Raw genomic sequence first — 25,162 nt, forward strand, 5'->3', positions numbered from 1 at the left:
TGTCAGGACAAATTTATTTGTATGTATATAGGCATACATGTAAATTATTAGAATATTATATACACAGTAAGATATTTTAGAAAACATTTCTTTAATGATCAATGAACCTTTGCGATATATCTGGGACATACTACTGATTTTTATTATGCAGGTTTTTCATTGGTACTATTCATTTAGCATTCCATAATTTACATTTGGGCATCAGTCACACTGGTACAACGAGTAACTTCATTTTGCGTACAAGATTCCGACTTGGAAGAAATATTTGAAATCTTGGATCTCATTTTTCCCCCCGATGAATATTTATCTGTAATTTAACAACTTTGTCAAATAGGATGTGGAGGAACGTGCCGCAAGTAAGGAAGATCTACTTCCTCTACGCGGCAGAAAATTCCTGCCGTGAGATAAATTGCAATTTTTTTCTGCTACAAAAAAAAAAAAAAAAAAAAAAAAAAAAAAAAAAAGCGGAAAAAGATAAAAAGTACACACACGTGCGCACACACACAAAAAAATACAGCAGATATGTGGAAGAATCACATTCCTGATAAGAAATGGACAATAAATATAAATTGCATTGTAGTATTTTAGATAATGCACAAATCAACGACAGAAAACCAAAAAATTGGGTGTCCAATAGAAGTAAATGAAGAATTTTTTGATAAATAGTATCTGTATTAACAATATATTTACATAAAGAAAAAATCCCTATCAAGTTATTTTTTATCTTCATCAAACACATCAAAATTATTAATTTCGAAAAATCAAAATATGCATATATTACTTTATATAATATTAATATTATATCTAAAAGTAGATTCTTATCAGCACAGATTTAATACAGAAATAAAACTAAATTGAAATTCGAAAACTGATTGGATAAGTATTATGCAAATCTTTCCTCTAACTTTAACAACATACTCATAATTTAACTATAACAATTGTATTGACAAGTGTTTTTTTTTTGTTATATTATGTTTGATGGCACCAAAGATAAAAGAAATTTCCATATCTGCGTCTCTGGAAGACAGAAAACTAACATCTGGTCTTCTCGGTAGACAAAACAATAAAGACATACTTTTCACATTCATGTATGTCAAGGACATGCAGAAGTACTTTAACTACTCTTTATTGCGTATGAAGAATCAAGTTCTACTAAACTTTTTCTGAAATGATACACTTTATCAGTCTCTTCCCTATTCCTTAATAAATTTAACAGCAAGAAAAATCAATTATTCATTTTTCTCCGTGTAACCGTATCAGTTTTATGAATACAATGCTTTCAACTTCAGTTTATTAATCAAAGTTCTAGATACAAAAGAAAGAATGAATGCTCTGTTCCTAATTGAATTCTTTGTTTATTGTCGGATTTCCTTCCTCATAGTAACTTGATATCAAATGTCTTATTAATCACGGGTTCTTGATGAATAATTTGAAACAGTGTCTTTCTATACACTTCTTAAAATTTATTTGCACTATAATATAATGTTTCGACTATAATGAAATTTAAAAGTAAATTTTTACCTAAGTATTTACTTATTAATTTTATAATTTATTAATTTTGAAGGTTTCATCTCTTTTTAATTGTTTTCCCTCATTTGAGTAACCAATTTGAAAAAAAGAAAAAAGAAAAAAACTAAATAACAATTTATTTTCAATTAAAATGTTATAAAAAAATCTATTTCACTCCATAAAAAAATATCATTATACAGGCAGTCAAAATGTTAAAAAGAAACCCAGTCAAATAGGAAAAGTAAAAAGAAAAAGAAAAACTAAACAGTATATATATATATATATATATATATATATATATATATATATATATATATATATATATATATATATATATATATATATACTTTGGCCTTTTCTCTCATCGATTATGTTAATGGCTTTATTAAATAATTTAATCATAATAAATGACTACATGGTTGAAAAATTTAATTTCAAAGTAAAATCAATTTTATCACTTCAATTTAATAAAATAGTGCCTATGTTTTTTTAGCAATATACTACATCTAGGAGTAAATTAAATTTTTTCGCAACTTTAGATACTGATTTTTAATGAATAAATAGAATTTCATTGTTATAATTGCATTCTAAATGCCAATAAAAAATAATAAATTTTCTCTATTAAATATACTTCGTGGCTTCGAAAATTCAAATTTAAAATTAGATAGTGCAGATTTTATCACTCAGATAACAGTAATGAGTTACGTATGTATCTCATGCACATATATTTATATACATGTCAACGCATAAATTATGCATTAAGAAAAATATAAGAGCATTTAAAATTTCTACAAACACGTTTAAAATTCTATACATGTAATTATTTATATGCAGAAAAGAGTTTGTTACTTTATTAAATAAAAAGCAATTATAATTTAATAATTATAAAAACGACAGATGAGACTGTATATAATAATGGATACAGTTACGTATGATAAATGTTGAATACTTTTTTAAATATATAAGTTACATTTTGCCATTGATCAGTTGGTTGGTTGACTTTTTTGGAGCAAAACCCAGTTTTGACACTGCTCCACTGTATGTGTGTTTAAAAAATAAAACAAGTGCATTTAAGCGCAACAAAATAAAATTCTTGCTCTTAAATATTAAAACACTTCAGAAGGGTTTTTTATTCGACAAATCTTGTACAATCACAGACAAGAGTTGAAAAACTAAATTCAATGTTGATTAAAGAATGGGCATACAATTAAAATGTGAAATAAACGCTCAGTCAGAAGTATGAATAAGTGCGAGATAATACTTATTAATTATAAAAGGATTCATTTATCTTATCTCATTACCTCATTTTATCTTATAATCAGAAAATGTTTTCAAACATTCTCATTTTATTCGAACAGATACAACACACACACGGGTAAAAGGCGATATCTCCCAAATAGCAAAAAGTGCATTATTCAGTAGTAAAAACTGACGAGGAAACACCCAGATAACTGAAGATGTCAGCACCAAAAAATCTTGAGAAACATGGACAGAATGACAGAAGGAACGTTGTAAGAAAATAACTAACGCAATTACAGAAAAGCGGTTTCTTTTTTCTTTTTTCCCTAATGTCCAGAAATAAAAATTGCGGTATATCCAAAGGAGGAGAAACCATTTTTGCAAAATAGTCACAGCGTTTCGGATAATCGAGAAAAACCATTTTCACACTTTATTGCTTTTAAAATGATTGTTCAGACCTGAGATTTCTCAGCATTGAATGGATCAGAGCAGAAATATGAGGCAAGAAAGGTAATATTTCAAGCAGAATATAAAATTGAGATTCCACTGAGTTTTTAAATTTATATTTAAAAAAGTTGTTCGAACTTTAAAGGTAATATTTACTTATATTTTCTTAACATACATGATTTAAAGTTTTTTAAAAAATAATAAAAAATGCACGTCCAGCGGAAGCTTAAAAGTACCAACTCAGCAAATATTTTAATCATTCTTTGACCTCATACATCTGTTGCATTTAGTTATTTTTATTAAATGAAAACCATAAGTTTTGGAAGAAAGTTCACTGAAAAAAAAAAGTCTGTATCGAGTTCATTTCTAAGACTTTAAATATGTACCAATTTAATCTCTTCAAATTTCTTAAAGCAGAAATATACAAAAAGTGTTATTCGCAGTCAATAATCAGTGTAATGTAATCAAATCTTCTCATCTACCAACAATGGATACTATTCAGAATCAACTATGGACCAGAAAACTGTTATTCAGATAACTTTTGTTTTTCAAATTAAAAAAAAAAAATAAGAAAGACTCAATGACAGCTAGTTAAAGAGCAGTACACACACATGATGTTAATTCTCCATTATATTTTAAAACTACTTAAAAGTATAAAAAATGCGGCATCAAAAACTGTTTACTACAATTGACATTAAAAAAAAATTACAATTCACTTTACTGAACTATTAAAATTCTTAATCTTTTTCAAATATATCAATTACTTGAATCGAAATGTGTTAAAATATTAAGATGAGTGACAATGCCTGTAAATCATCAGTTCCATACTCTTTATTTGCAAATGTATTTCATTCGGAATTTTTATTACAAGTGATGAAATTTGTCACTCAAATTTGTCCTTTTGTCGGTAGAATATTATAAATCACTACAACAAAAAAAAAAAAAAAAAAAAAGGCACACGAATTGAATATATTACGTCCGACAGACGATATATATATATTTTTTTAATAAAAATTTACTTATACTACATATATATATATATATATATATATATATATATATATATATATATATATATATATATACACAAATCGCCGCTAAATAAGAAACGATCAATTTTAAGTGCATCATCAATTGAAAAAAATTCATGTTTCATAATTTTCTTAAAATTTAAAGTGAATTTATTCAAATCCTTTGAATAAATTTTTGATTTAAAAAAAAATTTATATAATTTTTACAATGTAATTTACAAAGCATGCAGAAAACAATAGTTACAGCAAAATTGTTAATTATTTAGGTTTTGTCTTAAACTAAAGAAGATAACGTCAAGGTTCAGAAAATGGGGTCAGAAGGCCAAAAATGCAATGGGATGTAATTACGATGACTGAGCGACAGGATTATGAAAGAGAATGATAGACCAAATAAATAGTGCGAACAATAGACGTTTCTATTAGGCAATGCGTCCACTTTGTTTCCGAGGTAGAGGTACAAATTCAGAACAAGGCTTTAAATTGCTGAAAAGCGACGGCAGTTCATCAGCAAATGACAAATACGAAACTTCAAAAATAACGAACACGTAAGCATTTTTAAATAACATATAACGTACAAAAACTACTTGAAATCAATTGTACTCTACGAGAAAAGCCAGCATTCGCATATTCCATTACTTTTTAAGCTTGCATGTCATAGAAATGAGGTAAAAATGAAATTAAAAGACTAAAATCTTAAAAAATATATACATTTCGACATACAGAAATATCGAAATTTTTAGATTAAACGAAATTTATTTAGGCAGCCCTGTAGGCAAACGCATTAAAATATTATTGTAATTATTAATTCATAATCAAAAATCACAGCAAACTAAGCAAATGAAAACATTCACAAAACAATAAGTCATAGAGATCCTGTGGTAGCAATTACTAAAAAAAATATTAAATTACTGAATCCATTTTAATTAGGCAAAGATTTTATTAATGTAGTAATCAAACAAAAACTTAGAAAATACAGTTACGAGGTAAGTTATAATAAATATATCACAAAGATAAAAAGTTTATAGTAAATGAACACTAACCCATTATAATATATTTTTGACGAGCCAAATTTCTAAATGTGGTTAGAATGATGTAAATAATGAGTTCAGCAATAATTAATGAGCGTTTAAAAAATTATTTATTTACTTATTTTAATTTCTAGTCGTGTATAAAAACATATTCTTTTTAAGCGCAAAATTGTAAGGCTAATACATTAAGTCAAAACTCTTTTTTTTTTTTTAACACAACAGAAATCTTGTAAATAACTTCAGCGATCACAAAATCTCAATAAAATGCAAAAGCAAAAGGTATCGAAAATGCTGAATTTTACCCACATAGTATTCTATTTTATTCATCTGAAAAACACAACAGTTAATAATTAAAAAAAAAATCAAAATCTGAAAACAATGTTTTATTTCAAATATAAAATAGTTTTGACATGTTTTATTTAATTGTTTATTTTTAAATCTTAAAAAAAAAAAAAAACAGATTATAACCCAAATTCATGGCTTGATATCAGTTTGGTTATGCATATCTTGAGTGATTAAACAGAAATAAATATTCTAAAAAAATTTAGAATATTTCAGAAAAACATTAGCTATTGTTATTTGTCTTTATATCGTGAAGTAGTACAGCCCATTTATCAAAATATAATGTAAAATTACAGCTCTATACACAATATATTTATAATCAAAACTAAATAATTCAATACTGGTTAATTGAGCTGTCTATAAGGGTGCTAGGTAAGATATATCATCGTAATATAAAAGTATTTAAAATAGCTTTGAAAATAAGAAAAAAATTTGTTATGGAATATATTTATTGTATTATTAAGTTGTAAAACTGTGTTTTTTATAGTCTAAATCTAAATAAATTACGGCTTTCAACTGAAACTTCATCTCAACTTTTTCTTCTCTCTCACTTTTGTTTTAACTCGAAATTGTTTTATTCCTCGTCATAGTTTCCAATGATGATATTACTTAACTTCTGTAAGTTAAGTAATAATAATTCGATAATTTTTCAAACACTTGCTGCAAATATTAAATTTAAAAAAAAAATTTAATTTCAGTGACATGATTACGTACTGTAAGTTTAAAATCGAAATGGAATAGCAATTTTGAATTTATTTGATAGATAAACCGTCTTCAGTAAAGCTATAACGGAATGGCGGCATTCTTAATATTGAACCATGATTGCGTGTAGGAATTGCAATACCGGGATACCGAATACCGGTATTTTGAGCCATTTGTACAATTTTGTAATACCGGTATTCACAAGTTTAAATACCATTTTTTCGGTATTTACTAGACATTTTTGAAATTGTCTCCACTATATGTTCAGGGATCACCAATATAGCAAAATAGTATACGTATTAATTTTTATGTCTCCTTAACGGGTGAAATTAATTAGCTAATTAATGGCTTAAATCTAAATTAGCGAAACATCGATTATCTCTGAAGATATTGTACCCATAACAACTGATGGAGAAACCGTCATGAAAAAAGTTGGAAGTTGATTGGTGCAAATCAGCAATTGTGCTATGCCTATGGAATTCAATTAGGAGTAATAGATGTATTATACCAAATAATAATAATAATAATAAATAAAGAACAGAGGAATCCAAATACTGTGGATATAGAAACTTCGGATTCCAACTTTGAAGAGAGTAAGAGTGATATTGACAATGAAGATAATAATAATGTAATTGTTGAAGAAGATATTGCTAATGAGGATGAAATATTAACCCAATAAGAATTGCTTCCTATAATTTATAAAGTTCGAAAAATTGTTAAGATATTTAAACGTTCCCCTATAAAAAATGACATATTACTAAAATATATACTAACTGAAAATAAAACAGAATATATGTTAATATTAGATTCTAAAACACGTTGGAACCGTTTACTCCTAATGATGGAACGATTTTTGAAACTGAGAAATCTAATCCAACCAATAATCGACTAAAACCTGTAAATTAATTTTTCATATGGTGAATTCAACTTAATATCGAGAACTTCATCAGCTCTACTTCCAATAAAACTGAATATTGAGACATAATGTCGGTGAGATTCTAATTTATTAACAGCTAATGCAACAATAAATTTCATGTTGCAGTCGCTGAAAGAACAGCACACATCACTATTTGAAGAATTATGTATTTTATTGAAAAATCGCACAGAAGAAAGGCATACCGAAATAGAAAACGTCTTATGGTATTTAGATAATTATAATGATTTTAAAAATGGAAATGAAAAACAAGATAAGAAAATAACCAATTCAAAACTGATTAAGTTTATAGTAAATTTTCTTAAAATTTTTTATCCACAAACCTATCCACCAGAAGAATTCGGTTCAGTTATCGAAAATTATGATGACACTAATGTCGTCAACACTAATAGTGAAAAGGAATTGTCTCTTGAACAAAAATTAGAATTAGCGATAAATAAAAAAAAAATTCAACGAACCAAAATACAATACAGAAATCAGTTATATCCAAAACCATCCGACGAGAAATGGATTTATTTGAAGATGAGGGATTTAGAGGTAAATACTTGGAAAAAATATATCGCGGTATACAGTACCACCAACTAGCGTAGATGCCAAAAGAGAGTTTTCGACAGCTGGTAATTTTTTCACAAAATTACGTTTCAGGCTTAATGACAGTACAATTGATGCATTATGTTTTTTAAAATCACATTTCAAAAATTTGTAATACCACCACAGACCGAATAGTGATATTTACACTTTTTTGTGATTTAAATAAGATGTTCCTTTACTTTCTTTGTGATTCTTTATATACTGTTATAATTTATAACTTACAATTTTTTTTTTTGTGATATTTACACTCTCTAATAAAACTGGGAAATAAAACAAAGAAACACCTGTGTTTTCTTTCTAAAATATCTAATACCGGTATCAAAACCGGTATCCCGGTATTAAGATCTAAAAAATACCGAATACCAGTATTGAAATTTTGTTCCGATATTGCAATCCCTAATTGCGAGATACTTGAAACGAGTGGAATATTAAACAATAAAAATCATCCATAAAACAGCTGTGTTCTCGGTATTAAAAAGAACGCATATGAAATCTACAGAGAAACAAATAGTCTTGTCACAGAATTTCAAAGCAGAAATGAGAAAGACATTTGTTGAAACTTCATGATGTAGGAAATCTGTTAGTGGTATTGCAAACAGATAATACATCATTTTGGGCACTGAATTTGCTAAATTATTACAAACGGCACAAAGAAGCGCTAGCATGATTCAGAAACGTGTGGGCGTAAACAAAAAGTAAATGTAAATCAAGAACAAAGATCCAAGAATAGGGGGAAAGAGAGATTGTTACCTTTTATTTATTTTTTACAAAAAAGTCGGCTTGCTTAATTTTATTTGGAAATAAAATAGCAATCAATGTTATTATGAGCATGAAAATTCCGTGTGATTCGAGACATCGATCAGAATTCAGATGATGAGTAATTTCTATTAAGCTAATTGTTAATGCTTTGTTGAAATTGGATGAAAAATCTGAGATCCAATAAGTTTGAAGTTCGAATTTAAATCTTCCTTTCTGGAAGTTCTTACAACGCGAAAATAATGGTTCAAAAATGTCTCAGAAATTAGAAGAAAATCCCGTTCAAGATTAATTCAACAAGAACAAAAGCTATGGATCAAGATAAATATTTCATAAACCAAAACATTATCACAAATGTTCACCAACAGACTTTGCTCCGCTTTAATATGGCCGCTAACTTCGTGGATCCTTAATTTAAACAGAAGGAAAATGCAAACATAATGAATCAATAGAACAATTTGAAACTAAGCAAATCAAGAGGCAAAGCTGAATGTTAAAATTACAATTACAATTCACAGCTAATTGTTTTTAAAAACAAGATGATCCTTAAATGTCTCCCTGAATACAAATATATATATATATATATATATATATATATATATATATATATATATATATATATATATATATATATATATATATATATATATATATATTTACAATATATATATATATATATTGTAAACAACTATTACAATTTGGAATATGGTAGTTTCAATATGTTGTAAAGACGTTTATAAAGTTTATAAGTTATTCTTTGTAAGATAAACTTCAGGTTGCTTTCATGTTCGTTCATAAATAATAAAGAAAAGATATTTATGGATATTTTTTATAATTCAAATATCGATGAGGTACAACGGATTCAATTAAGAAGTGTTCAATTTTCAGGATCTTCTGATAATTATAAAACCGTCACTATAAATAATCATACACAGACGAATCACACTATTATAAACATCTTTCTAATAGTCGGAATAGCCTACTCTTACAGTCAAAGCAGCAGTTAAGCGGCGGAACTTGAACTCAATGTATGCTTGGAATGTGGCAACAGAAATCTGTGACCATGAGAACAGCAGAGTATCACGTGAAGATTCTGAAGTGGAGGGTCTTTCTAACTACCTCCTACCGAGATATTTCCATAGATTTTCACAGAGATTAAAATTTGAAGAATTTGGAGGTCAAGGTTGCAACTGCAACTGTTCCACGTGTTCCTCAAACCATGCACGGTCAATTTTGGAAACATGGCAATAAAGGCATGCAGTTAAACTACGCCATCATTCGCAGTATACACAGTTAAGGATAAACCTGATAATAAGTACGCAGAGCTATTGGCGGTGGCGTCCTCAGGAATTAATGAATCTAAAACATGCCCTACATCATCATACAATCTACTTCATCTTGTTGACACTCAACAATGGTATTTTTGTTTCTTTTTTCATGTCTCTCTGCGAATAGGCTAACGCTTATCGATCCTAGGCAGTAGAAAACGAGAATCATCTGTAAAAGTAGTCTTTTTCCAGTATTCCAAAGTCCAATGTTTCTACTGTAATGTAAATGCACGATGTTTCTTCCAATACATACTTTTCAATCTGAGTACTAAAATCAGGCGTCTGCAGCAAATGACATTACGCAATAAATTGCGTTGAGCAGTTGTTCTGGATAGCTTCCTGGTGCACTGCTGATTCATTTTATCTGTCAATGCATCAACGGTAACGCGTCGATTAGTCTCAACCAAGCGCTGAAAGCGACGCTTGCCATTAATGCCCATTTTGCCCCAAAATTTGCCCACCTGGATTCAAGATTGTGAATCGCATACAATCTTGATTATTCCATTTATTGTATATATTCACTATGGTACTAAGTGAACCTTTACGAAAGCTGCTATTTCAGAAACGCTGCCACCGCATACTCGGCCCAATGGACATGCCATATTTAAAGTCTTAAATTGCGTGATTTACCTATTCGACAACTACTACAACGGGAATGCCTACTCTGAAATCACCTTTATATGCCTTCCAACAAACAAGTTTATCAGTCTTATCTGTGATTGACCGCAATTGTGTTTACATCAACAAGCGTGATAGTCATAACATTATGACTCGATAGTGCATATACTCTCGTCACAATGCATTTAAAAAAAAAGAATGTTAAATCAAAATTTCAAATATGAAAAATTACATGCAGATCTAAGTAAAGCGATATCAAAGATTAATCTTCATTTTTGAGTTATTATTTTATCTTATGAGTAGAAAGCAGTTAATAAAAGAAAATAAATATTTAATGAATGAATATATTTAACTTCCTATGATAAAAATACATTCATTACACGAAAATTTAATCGCATTAAGAATTATTTAATTAAAATCAGGCAATATCGACTAGTCCCGAAATCGTATAACTAATGTGTTTTCATGTTTGCCATTTGTAAACAATTTCTATTATATCGTTCAAACTGTGCATAATATGAGGTATCGTAGAAGATTCCACATTAATACTATTGTGTATCATCAGACTTTGATAATTTAAAAGACGAGTCATTGACTACCTCAGAAAGCAGTTAATTAGAATTATTACTATTATTATTACCTTAACATAAAAATCAATGGAAAAAGAAACAACAAAAAATTTAAGCTTCACCCTAGAGCAATAGATTTTAAATATTTCAAATTTCTTCTCGCCATAATTTAAACAATTTGGGATATTTTCTTTTTCGTTTTAATAATATTTTTTATAAAGTTTACTAATATTTACTGTACAAATTATTAATGTCATAAAACTGCCAGTGATGCAATGATCTATTGAAAAAATAACTATCTTTAAATTGCGTCTTACTAAACATTTTTTTTTTCTTCTTTCAATTGTTTCTTTTAGTTATTCGAATTGAAGCTTGCAAAAGATATTTTCTGACAAGCAATATCGAAATTATCCAGACATATGTGCTATAAAATGAATTATAACCTTTTTCAGATATATATATATACTTACTATTTTTTTCACAAACATTAACTCTATATTTTGACATTTACATTTGAACAAGCAATTTTTTTTTGTAAGAAAGCACATATTATAGATCGCCTTTAATGATGGAGATATGCGTCATGGCAATTGTCCCCTGGCATCTTTCTTTTCATTCGTTAGTTTTACCCTACAAATTAAACAGACTAACGTAGCATAGCAAACCTCCAAATAAATAAAAAAGGGGGGGGGGATGAAAAAGATGAGTTTTCATATTATGGCTCAAGCTGGGTCGGTCGAGCATAATTTATGACAGTCGTAAATTCAACATGACAGCCTAAAAACGCCCTTAAATGCCACTACCAATACCGATTCGCGGAACACCATTCCAAATGATTGGACGCTACAGCAAGATATATGTAATGCACCAGAAAAAAGGATTAGATTATTGTATCTCACCCTAAAAGAAAGAGAATATTAAAAAAAAAATTTAAGTAGATTTCAGCTATTCTTCATTTTTAATACATATTATTACTTTTCAATGAGATCTACAATTTTATTCAAGATTAATACCTTAGAAAATAGAAGTATTCTTACTTCCGGAATTTAATAAAAATAACATTTATTCTGTAACTTTAACAAAAAGGTTTTATTATTATTATTATTATTTATTATGAATGTATCGCACCACTTTCTTATCATAAAATATTTATTTTACATAATGACAGTTTCATTAATGGTAACTATATAATCGTTTCTGAAAATGAATTACGCACAATTCGCATGACATTCAAACACATTAAAATGTGGTAACTTAAAAATCAATTGATAATTTCTGCATAATTAACTTATCCAGAAGGATTAGCATCAAACGTGGATTTGGAGAATTTAGATTTTTTTTCAGACATTTCGATACAGCTTGATTTTATCGTGCTTCTATTGAGTATTCAACGAATTGGGCTAGAGCGTATGACAGGACTAGTGTATGATTAAAATGTTGAATATAATATATAGACTTTCAATTCATCATATGTTTTGTTTAGAATGGGTTCTTTCCCAAGTCGATCTGAACAGCCATAAGAACGCTAATGGTATTGCCAAACCTTGCCGAAACCATTTCTTGTTGAATGTCTTTTTTACTTCCTTTACCACTATTCATCAAAAATATCGAGATTAATTGTGGGCCAATCTCACTTTTCATCACTGGCATTTTAGGAAAAGCATTGCTGAAGCCATTCACTTCAGAAGTAACAAGGATTAGCAGATGATTTTTTTTTTTTTTCGTTTTTACCCGCGGTGACATCAACTGTCAAACCAATGAACACAAAACTATATCATAACTACATGCAGTGTAAAACCGATTATTCTTCTCACATGCGTATTACTATGTATGCATATATATATATATATATATATATATGAGCATTCTTTTAGTTGAAGCAGAATGCAGTTTGAAGACAGTGAAGAGACTTTTGATTTCGTGACGTCGTTTTAATTCATTTTGGAGAAGCAGGTATATGTACAAGCGATGAGAACACACAACACAGAACGACACAGAGATAATGAGGAAAAAGCTCTAGAACATTTTATCCCTGGTCTTATATAACCTGAGATTTTGATAGGGAAAATATTTCTTTACAGTGCTAATATATTATTAAGATTTCAATAGGGATTTTCGCTACACGCGTCGACGAGGTAAGGGAAAACACAGGGATCTTTTAAAAAAGAATTTGTCTCGTCAGCGGTATTATGTCCCTTCACTCGGAGTGTGGGAAAGTTAAGCTTTTAGCCGATTCAGCAATTTTACAAAGCTCTCTTGTATTAATTAAGTGGAGAAAGTGGAATTGGATCACGAAATAAGAGAATATTTTAGAATGAAGTTACCATGGGCTAAATTAAGATAAAATATTTTAATTTAGCCATAGTAAAATATTCTCTTATTTCCTGATCTAATTCCACTTTCGGTTTAATTAATAACTTTGTAAAAATAATGCGCCATTACTACGTATCAAATGAAAGTGATACTTTCGTTGCGTGGCCGGAAATCCCCTGTTATAAAGGCTAGTGATCTTTTGTTTAGCGCTTTCTCTTACTTCTGCTTTTGTGTCGCGCTGTGGCCGAAGTGCTTTGTCCGCGTTTCTGCTTGTAAATAATTATGCTTTCACGAAATGGATATTAAAATTCATTTAAAAATATAACATGTCACTTCAACGTCTTTGGACTTGCATTCTGCTTCAACCAAAATAATATATATATATATATATATATATATATATATATATATATATATATATATATATATATACTTTATATCCGTGTTTTCAATAAATTCTTTGTATATCTAGTGAAAATTCATGGTAACTTTCGGTTTCAAACACGAAGTATTATTAAGCAGCGCATTTTCTTATATTAAACTACAATAATATAAAAATCCATATTATTATATGATACAGATTATATAATAAATATTAAACTAATATATGGCTATAAAGAAAGGAATTAGCAATGGAATGTATTAATATGACATTACTGTAAAAAAAAAAAACAATGTAAAAATTTATTAAAACATAATTTTCAAAAGAGAAGAAAAAAAATTTTTAAAAATAATTTTGTTGATTAGATAGTATTTAAGAGCACACTAATTTTAATGTAATACGTAAATAAATCTATAATGCACTTAATACATTAATTTTATAAAAATACATGAAATAAACTTAATACTATTATAGAATACAATACAATGCTTGTATTAACAAAATTCTGGATAATTTTTCCATTATAAAATAAATGCATTCAAATATTTTCGTTACAGTGCACACACAAAAAAAAAAGTCATGACAAATAAATGCTAAACAAAACAACAAATGAGCACGTGCGCAACCCACTATCAAATATGCCACTGTTATTTAAAAAAAAAAAAAAAAAACTTTTATCGTAATTAATAATGGCTGATAAATCTCTAATAATTAATAACGGCTGATAAATAATTAATGCTGGTTGATAAATCTCTTGGTGTTAAATTCAAATGAACAGCAACGACAACACTACAGCTGCCTTTTATAAACATGGATCAAATCGCACGAAAATGTATATAACATTTTACAGAATACCTAGATATCTTACAGAATTCTAAAAATTGTCCGGCCATGTATAAAATTACTAATATTTCATGCATTACCTAATGAAAATGACAAACAAGTAAAATATGAAATACGTCTACGGTTCTTTTCAAAAATCGAAATAAAACTAAATGTAATTCGATTTTTTATTTATTTATTTTTTCCTTTCTTGATGTAATAAGCAAGTTAATATTTTATTTTGATTTCTTTAATAAGAAAGGCATAAATTTTGTTTTGTATTTTGAATATAAGTTTTTAGTACCACTTTTTCACTATTTTTTAAAATATAGTCAAACATCAATTAACCTTTCACCTTTCAAGCACCTTTCATAACGAATGATTCGCATAACGAGGAAAATAAAATTTAAACAAGTAATATAAAAAAAAAATTTAATTCAATTCCTACTTAGGTCAACAAAGAAAAAAAAAATTTCTAGTTATTTTTTATTAAACAACTATCAAAAACATTATTAAGTATCAAAAAAATTATTGATTTTCGCAAGAATTGAATTTGCATTCTTCACCTTCACGTGAAAAAAACTGAAATCCTTGCATTTTACCGATTGAGCTACTGCCTGTTGATTTCAATTTTCATTACAAACTGCTAAAACTCTATTTAAAGTATTAAAAATTAATTAAATTGATAATTAATATTTGAAAAAACTGTATTAACATCAAATGTCATCCACTACAAGTTTACAAAAAAATGTATTTGAACTTGAATGGATGAATAAAAAGTATTTTATTAATTTGAATAAGATTTATAAATATATACAGGGAGAGTGTGAATTAATAGAAATTGAAAAAGCGATTCGCAGAATGAGTGGCGAGGAGATACGTGACATCAAAATCTGAATTGGTATGTTTCAGTCAGAGTTGTGAGCTCGTTTGAAGAGAGCCCTTGTATATATACCTGGTTGTTTTGGCCGGATAATGCTATCGAATGCAACTCTGAGGAGTTTGAGCAAGCATCATAGGACTTTAATCGACGGGACTGTGTCTATAATCAAGATTATTGAGCTAGAAATTTTATACCAATTATATCGATGAGCTGGTGGGAAAATATAGTCAGAACTTATATCGAAGAACTTGAGTTGCAATCTGTACCACAGCAAAAAGATGCGGAGAAGATGGAATAATAAATGCAATAGAGCAACAACCTTCCAGTGAAATAAGGGAGATGCTGAAAGCATGGGAAATTATCGCACCTTATATGAGAGGCATCGGCCTAATAAGATAGCAGTTGTAAGCGCGATATATTCATCCAACGATAATCCTGTGTCTATTTTCCACCATATTTTGAAATAATATTCACCATATAAGCGTAGATAAAAAACAAATATTCCTGTAAATAAAAGCACACATTAGAAATAAAAAATTACATTATGAATTTGAGTATTTCTTTTTGGAATGGAACACAATGTCCTATTTTTACATGAATTCCTACAGAAAAAAAATGTTTCTCATCACGAATAAGATACAGGAAAGGATTATGCTCGTGGAGCGAGGTTTCACTGTAACAGTTCTATTTTTGAGGAATAAACATCTTTTAAATAGCAGTTTTATCATGACTTCTTTTTGCGAAAATAGCAATTATTCTATAGAATGCCCAGGTGTTATATACAATGCCTGAAGAAAAGATACAATAATTCTTATATTTCATACTTTGCTTCAAACTGTTAGGATTTTTATTAAATGCTCAAGTATTTTATACAAAAACCGCGTTTCATATATTGCCAATAAAATATAAAGCAACCTGCAAAATACAATCATTCGATTAATTTCACATGATGCAAAAATGAAATGGCGTATTTGTTTTTTGTTTTTTTTTAAATAAATCCTTAATATCTGAACTTTAATGGAAGCACAGATGTAATTTGAATAGAATAACCTAGTTTTTCTTCTGTCTCAGTTTCACATAGAAACTGCTTTTTTTCCCAAGCTTTAGTTTTTCAAAAGACCAATTAAATTCAGATTCATTCATTCATTCAATATATATAAAGTCGTAATTAGCCATGCGAGGCATTTAGTTTAAAGCATTTAATATTAAAAGGTTTAATTTCGAAAACACACTTAGAAAAAAGATAATTCATTTTCTCATAAATTTCAATTTCTACCAAACATATTTTTCATCAAAGATAAAATCTTAAATAATTATGCATTTTGACTACATTTTGAACTGCATTCCCAATCTCCTATAAATTTTAATACTTAAAAAAAAAAGTCAGAAATGCAAGATATGTTGTTAGTTTACAACATAAATTTATTTCATTAGATTCATGGAAATACAAATTAACTCAGATAGAAATTTCTGAATAAAGTGCAACAATCATTAAATTTGTAAATACGTTTATTAATTTATAGTCTCAGCACAACGCCTCTAAGAAGCTTGATGGGCTTCAAACATCGAAGGACAGTACAAAGATCCATAGGGCTTTTGCTCGTATTACAATGGGTAAAGTCGTCATCTAAAGCACGAGATATGTACGTAGCTTACGTTTCTGATAATATAAACAGAAAACAAGCCCTCCAATATACAGTAGACTCCCGATTATCCGCGGGCGGGTTATCCGCGCCGGCCGCACAAAGTTTTTTTTTTTTTTTTTTACTTTTTCCTCACCTTTTTTCTTCAAAAAGGTACAGTTTTACAGTTATGCTTTTGTAATTACATAATACATTATAGTATTAAAACAGTACATATGTATTAATTTTTCTGTGTATCCTTGACGCCTCTCGTAAGTACAAAGCACTTTTCTGTTTTCAGTAATAAAATGCATTTTAGGTTAGTTTTGAGTGATATACTAAAATAATAAGCGTTAAACATTTCCTGCTGTTTATTTTACATTTTATTGTACATAAAACGATTTTTCAAAGTTGGAATGACTGTTTTCTCTTTTGCTATACCCGTTTTTAGCTTGTTTTGGATTATCCGCGATTTTTGTAATCCGCGGATAATCGGGAGTGTACTGTATGTATATTGGAAATGTTGAGTATAATCCACCAGCATTTGGAATAAATGATATGCTCCTTTAACATTTTATTGTTACAGTGGGCAATACTTTTATGTATGAATAAACACACAAATAAAAAAAAATTAAGATCAAATTATTTATATAAAATTTCAAGAACGTCTGTTTTTTTTTAATAAAATGTAATATATAATATGTAAATGCCAAACCCTATTCATTCAATTTCTCACTAAAAATCGGACAGTTTTAAATTTACATTATTAAAAAAAAGATTTATTCGAAATTGGAATTGTTTATTCAGACTGATTTCCTCACAAAAATTTCCACCAATAAAAATAACTAAAAACTATAGTACGAAACAAACCTTCATACTTTGTCGAAACTCGGAATACAATTTCTCTGGAACTGTTCCATACGTTTAACCATATTTCCACAATTTGTCTGGAAACTGCTTCACAAATTTTGTTGCAATATTATGTGTTGTTTCAGAAACATTCAAGGGCTTTTCTTTCTTTATTTATTTATTTTTTTACAAACATAAACTAAATTTTTTTTTAAAGAGATGAAGTCACTGGAACGTACAATACAATTGGATTTAAATTATACTTTCTAGATGTTGCTGATTAATTTAACAACGATCAAAATATGCAAAGATCACTTTAGTTGTATGAAATAATTCTTAACATTATTATGAAACAAAGAATAAAATTCTGTATAAATAATAAATTTCGTAACAATGCAGATTCCTGAAGTTAACCTTTCAGCCGTTACAAATAATAAATGAAGCAGTCTTCGATTAAATGGTGCTGCCGACTGCTGCAAGTTAATCGACAGAAAATCATAAATCCAAAAATAAAGTCTTCTTCTTTCTTCATTAAGAAGGAAGAAAATCAATAGTCATTTTACATCAGAGGCCCAATAAAGCGCACCATCTTAGATTTTGTCATATTTTATTCATGATAAAAGTAATTACGTAAAGACACGAAATATACAATAGCAAACGCGATGATGAAACATGGATTCATATTCTGATCAAAATCATCGTTACAGTAATATCGCATCAAGTACATATCATTCGCTCACTTTAAATTCATAAAACTTTAATTCGTTTTATTGATAGAAATAATTTTTAATACTGTAGTTCATTTTTTACTGTTTAAACTTTAATATCACTAATATTTATTTTTTATTAAATTTGTTTATTTCATGTATTATATTTTTTTTTCTAAATTTTGTTATAATTGTTTGAAGATTTCATGCATTTTAAATTCTAATTTACCACGCTAAATTCTGTTTTAGATTTTGTTGATATTGTGAAAGACAAGGTGAGTCTGAACGCCTCTAAGTTATCTATCAACTTGACTTGTTTTGTCCGAGCGGGCTTTCACCCGCTTATGTGTAAATTACCCGCATATCCGCCTTATTCTTTATCTTGGATACTATATGCATAAAATAAATAAAAAATATACATAAGTGATGTGTTTTTTACATTACAGATTATAAAATCATTGAGGTTTTATTCAGTAATACTTATTTCTATCTTCAATCAAAAATAAAAATTAATAAATAAAAAGAAAAATTATGAAATAAAGAATGGAAATTGGCTCTATCCTTTACATATTTCGGTAAATTTAAATAAAATGTTTTGGAATGCAGACAAAAAAAAAACTAGTATTGCGATAAGATTACAAAATAGAAAGAAATTAATAAAGAATTTTTACTCTCTTTTCAAATTCCATTACAAAACAAAAAGGGGGGGGGAGATTTTGTAGTTGCTTCTTTCTGTCCAGAAAATTTCAAAATGAAAGAAGCAGCATAGTTTATAGTTTATTTCAACTTAAATAAAAATTATCTATCCACTCCCGTTTTCAAACAGTTTTTGGCCAGTTTCAAACAGCTTTTTTTTTTTTTAATGAAAGGAAACTTTTCGAAATTTTTTATGATTGTTTTACGTTTTCTACTTACCGCTTTTTCCCTTATAGTTTGTTGTTTGAATAATAAAAAATATTTTCCATCCATGAATTTTATTTTCAAAATATAACATTCATTTGTCAAAAATTATATGACCTTAATTAATTTTAATATGCATAAAAATTCTATAAATATATACCGCTTTCGGAATCCACAAACCGTTGATAAATTGAATTGAAATGAAATGAAAAACTGTTTCCACATTGCATGAGTTTGGAAATACAGTAACAATTAATGCTCGGGAAATGTCATAATCTAAATCTTTTAATAGACATTTAGCAGACAATTCCTTTTCAGACATTTTATAACTGCTACTGTTTTTATTTAATTAAAATATTAAAAAGTAAAAGCAAACGATATTTTCTTTGACAAACATATTTTATTAATATTATTTCGTTTATTTTTTGTATAATAGTTGATGATCAATTGTAAACCTTTTGGAATCTGGCAATGTTTGTAAGATATGCTGTTAAGTTCAAAGAATAAACAAGCCGATGGAATTCTAAATTGCTTGGAGTTAGTTTTAAGAATTTAAGATGCTCTGCAAGCTATAGTTTGAAGCTTAAGAAAATGGGTAGTTTTCTTGAAAGCATGCAAAATTGTGGTGACAACCGGACGTGACTGAAGAGAAAGGTCAGTAAATTAAACTTTCGTTTTCAATTATGGAAGATCTGATGAAAAGACGTAGTCCAGTCAGGTCGAATTTTACGAAACGTTATAATGCAGTAATAACGGCGTTGAATGAAGAAAAATTGCATCATGATGATATTGAAATAAAACTTTGTTCTTTAGAAAGAGATGCTACTAATTTGGCAGAATTTGACGACAGCGTATGTAAAGTATTAGTAGCTGCTAAATCTGAAGAATATGAAGAAGAGTACAAAAAATAGAAGATTATCGCGAAAAATTAGATGCTGTACGAATTGGCGTAAAGACATGTTTAGAAAAACTTTCTTCGATATCCGAAGCGTCAGAATCAGTTAATGTAGAGAAAACTAAATTAAAATTTCCCGAAATAGAATGAATAGGTGAAGTTAAAGATTGGCTTAGCTTTTGGAGCCAATTTGCCAGAATTCACGAGGACGTTACCATCGTCGATGAAATAAAATTTCAATATCTCATAAAGAGTACAATAATAGGCAGTAGAGCACGGGAATAGTTGATAGTTATCCGCCAACTGCAAAAAATCACGCTAAAGTTGTTGACAGCCTCAAGGCTAGATTTGGCCGTGAAGAACTTCTTGTTGAATAATAGGTTAGAGAACTACTTTCATTAGTAGCAAACAATGCTGTTAATATGAATTTGGAACTAAATATAATACAACTCTACGATAAACTGGAATCATATTTAAGGTCACTGGAATCTATTGGCGTAACTACTGAAAAATATGCTGCTATGCTTTTCTCGCTAGTGGAATCTTGCATTCCTGAAAATTTATTGAGAGATTGGGTACGAAATCCAGTGAAAAATAAAGTAGATGATACAAATTCTTATGGCGATAAATTGTCGCAATTGCAATCGTTTCTCCGAACGTAAATTGAAGGGGAAGAGAGGATTTTGATGGCAAAATCAGGCTTCAATTCCACAGAAACTCAGAGGAACGGTAAAAAATATCGAGAATTCGAAACTCCTGTTCCCACGGCTAATGATTTGGTTCATGAAGCGAAATCTTTGAAATCTTGTCCATTTTGTTGAAAAGTCCATAATTCTCAAGACTGTTTCAAAGCACAAAAAATGTCCTTTGAAGAAAAACAAGACATTTTAAAGAAGAATAAGGCCTGCTTTGCCTGTTTAAAGGTTGGACACGTTTCTAGAAAATGTAAATCCAGTGTTCAATGTATGTTTTGTCAGCGAAGACATTGGACAGTTATGTGTCCTGAAAAGTTCAATAACGCCAAACCTAACAGAATGTTCCTAACTAGAATGTCCCAGCACTGATGGAAATATAGTGTTATCAATTCAAAGCGAAAAAGAAATTCTTTTGCAAACACTTTTAGTATTAATTGACACGAGCGGAAGAAGCAAAGTGATAAGAGCATTATTCGATACAGGATCGCTAAGATTATATGTTTTGAAGTCTACTATTAATCAAATGAAAATAACCATAGAACGAAGCCAAAATTTAACGCATGTAGTATTTGGCGGCGCTAGTTCCAAGAAGAAGCATAATTGTTATGAACTGTCAGCGAGCAATTTGAAGAAAAATTATTCTTGAAGATACAAGTTTTGGATCAGGATATTATTTGTGGTTATATTCCAAGCATACAAAAGGGTCCATGGGGGTCAAGGAGCTACAGAATAAAGGTATCCAATTCACTGATGTTGGAAAAAGCTCGATGCTTATAGAGTTGTTGATAGGAGCTGAATATGTTGGAAATCTCCTCACAGGAAATATATGTCCCTTGTTATCTTGTTTGATTGCTGTCGAAACCTATTTGGGCTGGAGATTAATGGGAAAAGCAAATGCTGTTTTCAACAAAAACTCCTCTATATCTCTTTTTTATTCAAAGTAATGACATTTCAGACCTGTGGAGACTAGAAACTCTAAGTATAATGGACCCTCGTGAGACTGATAATTCATAAAGCTTTTAATTATTTTTCCAGAAATGTAAAAATTGACGAGGATGGAAGATACGAGGTCAAGCTTCCCTGGATGTGCAGTCAAGATGAACTACCTACAAGTAGAGACATTGCTGGGAAAAGGCTCGTTTCTTCTAGCATGAAGTTGTTAAACGGCAATCAACTCGAATTTTATGATGCTGTCTTCGAAGAGTGGAAGAAAGAAGGTATTATAGAAGATTTTGATGAGGGTCCTGGTCACTAACTACCTCATCGGGGAGTATTTAAGAATGATTCCACCACCAAAGTGCGGCCAGTTTTTGACGCTTCATGCAAGTCAAGAGGTAATCTCACATTGAATGATTGTTTGATGAAAGGTCCAAATTTTATAGAGTTGATACCTTCAGTACTTATGAAATTTCGGGAGAAAACTTTCGGTGTTGTATCAGACATCAAAAAGGCGTTACTTCAAATATCTGTTGCTGAAGAAGATAGAAAAACTTGAAATTTCTGTGGTGGAAGAATCAGAGCTGAGATGCGTCTTAAGTTTATCAGCATGCCAGAGTAGTTTTTGGCCTGAATTGCAGTCCCTTTCTGTTGAGTACTATCATCTACCATCATTTGGACCAGTATTTATCTACTCATTACCATGATACTGCTGCGAAGTTAAAGAACTCATTTTATGTCTACAATTGTGTAACATCTGTAAATTCAGAGCAGGAATTGTAACACTTTATTGAAGATTCAACAAAGCTGATGGCACAAGCCAAGTTTGACCTTAGAGGTTGGGAATTCACAGGAAATGCAATTGCATTAAAAGATCCCAAACCAACTCCTGTTTTAGGACTTTAGTACGAAAAATAAGAAGTTGTGCTTTTTTTGTGACAATTCTTTACTGGAAATGCCTCCCGATACAATTACTAGACGTATGATTTTATCTTATGCCAATAGAGTTTTTGATCCGATTGGTTTTACTTGATCCAGTCTCTTTGCAACCTAAAATATTATTACAAGACAGTTGGCGATAAGAAAAAAGCTGGGATTCAGAAGTATCAACGAATATGAAGGAAAAATTTCTAAAATGGATAGAAGATATTAAAATGTTACATCTTGTGAAAATTCCGAGGAAAAGTTTTAGCAGCAATGTTTCTTCCTTTAGCTTTCATGGACTATGCCATGCTAGCGGCATTTCATATGCAGCAGTTGTATTCATCCGATGCCAATCAGTCCATGGAACCTCTGTACAATTACTTGCTGGTAAATCTAGAGTACCACCATTAAAATCCATTACTATATCGAGACTGGAACTGCTTGCCTGTTGCACTGGTGCAAGACTCTCAAAATTTGTCAAAGAGAGTTAAAATATTGTAAATGTGAAAACACATTTTTGGATTGACTCTACCACAGCTCTTCAATGGATCAGACGAGACGAACCTTGGAGCGTTTTTGTTCGCAATCCAGTGAATGAAATTCGGAAGCTGTGAAATATAGACGACTGAAGACATGTTCCAAGACCATTAAACCCCGTCGATTTGCCCTCTCGTGTATGCTCCGTTTTGAAGCTTCTGAGTTCTAAATGGTGGGAGGGACCCAAATGGTTACTCTTACGTGAGGACTTGTGGCCAGAATCGAATCACCATTTTAATGAAGAGATTATCTCTGTAGAAAATTGTGGCAAATCAATTAGTCTTGTAAACAACTCTCCTGTTACTGCAAGTCTTTTCCCTCGGTTTTCCAGCTACGCCAAAATCATTAAAATTTTGGTTTAGATTTCAAGATTTCAGCATAATTCTAAGACCGAAAAGGAATGCAGAAAAGAGGGATGTTTGACTACATCTGAAATAAATGAAGCAGAAAAAAGGATTATTAGAATGATTCAAGAAGAGTCTTTCACAGAAGAATCAGTAAGAGGTTTGAAGACCCTCAATGTCTTTAAAGATGAGGAGGGTATTTTAAGGATTAAAACAAAATTAACTAAGAAGGACGACTTGCGAAATTTTAGATACCCCATTCTTCTTCCTGGGAAACATAGGTTAGTAGAGCTTCTTGTCAGAGAGGCTCATATGGAAAACTCTCACGCTGGAGTGCAGATTCTATTATCAAAATTGCGAGAAAATTTCTGGATTATAAATGGAAGGAGAACCGTTTATAGATAAATTAAGAAATGCTTAAGATGCAAGAGATACAATTCCAGGAACATACAGATCCAACGTATCGGTTTGCCTCAGGACAGAGTAGAAGAATCAGCTGCATTTGAAGTGAGCGGCGTAGATTTAGATGGACCACTTACGCTTAAGGAAGGTGAAAAATGTTCGATAGTTCTTTTCACCTGTGCAGCGTACCGAGCAATACACCTAGAACTGACACTGTCACTTGATACTAGATCCTTCCTCCTTTGCCTTCGGCGGTTCATAGCCAGACGAGGCCGACCAAAGTTTATTTACAGCGATAAAGGCACTAACTTCGTAGGCGCTGAAAATTTGCAGCGAAAACTGGATTGGGATGTGATCGAAAGAGAAGCTTCTATTCAAAGAATAACATGGAAATTCATACCACCCTTTGCACCCTGGTGGGGTGGGTTTTGGGAACGGCTTGTACAAATGGTGAATAAACTTCTTAGACGTGTTTTAGGGAATGCCTGATTATAGTATGTAGAGTTAGTTACTATCTCATGTGATTGTGAAGCGGGCATTAACTCCAGACCTCTAACGTACTTAGATCCCAATGACCTCATTCCGCTCATTCCACCAATGTTTATACAAGATATTCCGACGGTGGGAGTGCCCGATTTAGATAAACTCGACATTACCGATGTTAAAAGGCGTTTGAAATATCGACTGAATCTTAGACAACATTTAAGAAACAGATTTTGTCGTGAATATTTAGGCATATTATTACAAACATGGAAGAAAAGCAATTATTATGAAGTAAAACCTGGAGAAGTTGTCTTAATTGAGGATGATTCAAAGAAAAGATTAATGAGGCCAATGGCTAAAATTCTTGAGGTTTA

General features: G+C 29.8%; 2 protein-coding genes across 3 annotated transcripts in view; one reads left to right on the plus strand and one right to left on the minus strand.

The window, feature by feature from the left end:
* LOC129955440 (uncharacterized) overlaps positions 1-25,162 on the minus strand; it is a 182,421-nt gene that overhangs the window by 86,585 nt on the left and 70,674 nt on the right. The gene's annotated exons all lie outside the window — the stretch shown is intronic.
* LOC129962317 (uncharacterized) lies at positions 23,296-24,794 on the plus strand. The gene is made up of 3 exons (XM_056076063.1): positions 23,296-23,409; positions 23,922-24,184; positions 24,347-24,794. The coding sequence occupies exons 1-3, from the start codon at positions 23,296-23,298 to the stop codon at positions 24,792-24,794; spliced, it is 825 nt and encodes a 274-aa protein (XP_055932038.1).

The sequence above is a fragment of the Argiope bruennichi genome, chromosome 2 (genome assembly GCF_947563725.1).
Source record: "Argiope bruennichi chromosome 2, qqArgBrue1.1, whole genome shotgun sequence".
In the NCBI taxonomy this organism is placed as follows: Eukaryota; Metazoa; Arthropoda; class Arachnida; order Araneae; family Araneidae; genus Argiope; species Argiope bruennichi.

Coding starts and splice junctions, on each gene's coding strand:
- LOC129962317 (XM_056076063.1), top strand. CDS start 23,296: ATGTTTCTTCCTTTAGCTTTCATGGACTATGCCATGCTAGCGGCATTT. Junction 23,410..23,921: donor CTCTGTACAATTACTTGCTG/GTAAATCTAGAG, acceptor ATTTTGGTTTAG/ATTTCAAGATTTCAGCATAA. Junction 24,185..24,346: donor CTTCTTCCTGGGAAACATAG/GTTAGTAGAGCT, acceptor ATACAATTCCAG/GAACATACAGATCCAACGTA.